The sequence below is a fragment of the Propithecus coquereli genome, unplaced genomic scaffold (genome assembly GCF_000956105.1).
Source record: "Propithecus coquereli isolate 6110/MARCELLA unplaced genomic scaffold, Pcoq_1.0 Scaffold22, whole genome shotgun sequence".
Classification (NCBI taxonomy): domain Eukaryota; kingdom Metazoa; phylum Chordata; class Mammalia; order Primates; family Indriidae; genus Propithecus; species Propithecus coquereli.
The window spans coordinates 8,756,329-8,757,542 of record NW_012147189.1 but is presented as its reverse complement, the minus strand read 5'-3'; the positions used below and the strand labels follow the sequence as shown (position 1 = coordinate 8,757,542).

Here is a 1,214-nt window from a genome sequence, read left to right as displayed (position 1 = left end):
AGAGAGTGAACCAAAAAGTTTTATCTTTATGAGTGAGGATGCTTTGACAAATCCACAGAAACTGATGGTTTTAATTCATGGTAGTGGTGTTGTCAGGGCAGGTCAGTGGGCTAGAAGGCTTATTATAAATGAAGATCTGGACAGTGGCACACAGATACCTTTTATTAAAAGAGCTGTGGATGTAAGTGCAATTTCCTTTTTCTTGGCATTTTATAGTTCTGCTTTATTATATGTTATAAATTATTTTATTATGTCTCTTCAGAAGCTATATCCTAAGCATAATCTTATCTTCAAATTATTATTTATTTTACTTGCATGAGAGATTATTCTGCATTTTTTTGTAGTTACAAGGAAAAACAAAATGATATCTTGAGCGTACAAAGATTTGGATAATGTCTTTGAAATGAATTATTTTTCATTCTAAAATATTTTTTGTTCTTTAATTACATGAAATATCAGTTAAACTATCAAATATTTATCATTATTGAAAATATTTCTGAAAAAAATATCATGACTGCTTTTGTAAATCTTTGCCTACCTGCTTTAGTGACGTAAGAAACTAAAGGAGATCTGCTACTTTAATCTTTTATTCTTTAAAAGAATAGTTGGAATAACTCAATGTTTTTTGTCGTTTCTTTAAAATATTCTTTAGAGCCCACAAATAAGATGCTTTAAGCATAAGACATAGACATACAAAATGGTAAATTGTAATGTTTACTGAATATTCTTATTTGCATTCAGACTTTTTGAAATTTGTATTTTAAAATTGTGTTCAAGTTTTTCTTTCGTGTAATAGTGAAAGTGTTTTTCTGAACTGGCGTTACTAAAGCTAAATGTTTGGCTATTTTTTGTTTTATTGTCTCATTCTTAAGTTCTACAGTGAACAGCCAAATTTTGCGAAGTATGGGTTTTTTTCCTATGTAAGTAGAGATTTTCCTCGGACAAAAAATAAAGCAGCATCTTGTATAATAGACTTAATGTAAAAAGTAAAGGAATATATGTGTCCATGTATGGTTTATTTGTCTGATTTATAAGAGCTATATTATTACAGTTTGTAATTAAAATTGGGAAGGAATCCTTTGATACACTGATGATTACAAGGGTCAAAGATAATATGTCCATTACCCTTTTAACTCTGAAATAATACGAAGGCTCAGCCCAGCTCCTAAAGAATATTTTTTAATAGATTTTGAAACCCTTAAAATGCTGCAAAT

The 1,214-nt window shown here is 29.0% G+C and overlaps 1 protein-coding gene across 1 annotated transcript in view; it reads left to right on the top strand.

Moving 5' to 3' along the window:
* FAM172A (family with sequence similarity 172, member A) overlaps positions 1 to 1,214 on the top strand; it is a 457,566-nt gene that overhangs the window by 128,065 nt on the left and 328,287 nt on the right. The window contains exon 6 of the mRNA XM_012644784.1: positions 5 to 181. Coding sequence (XP_012500238.1) covers positions 5 to 181 — 177 coding nt within the window. The remainder of the gene's footprint in view (positions 1 to 4; positions 182 to 1,214) is intronic.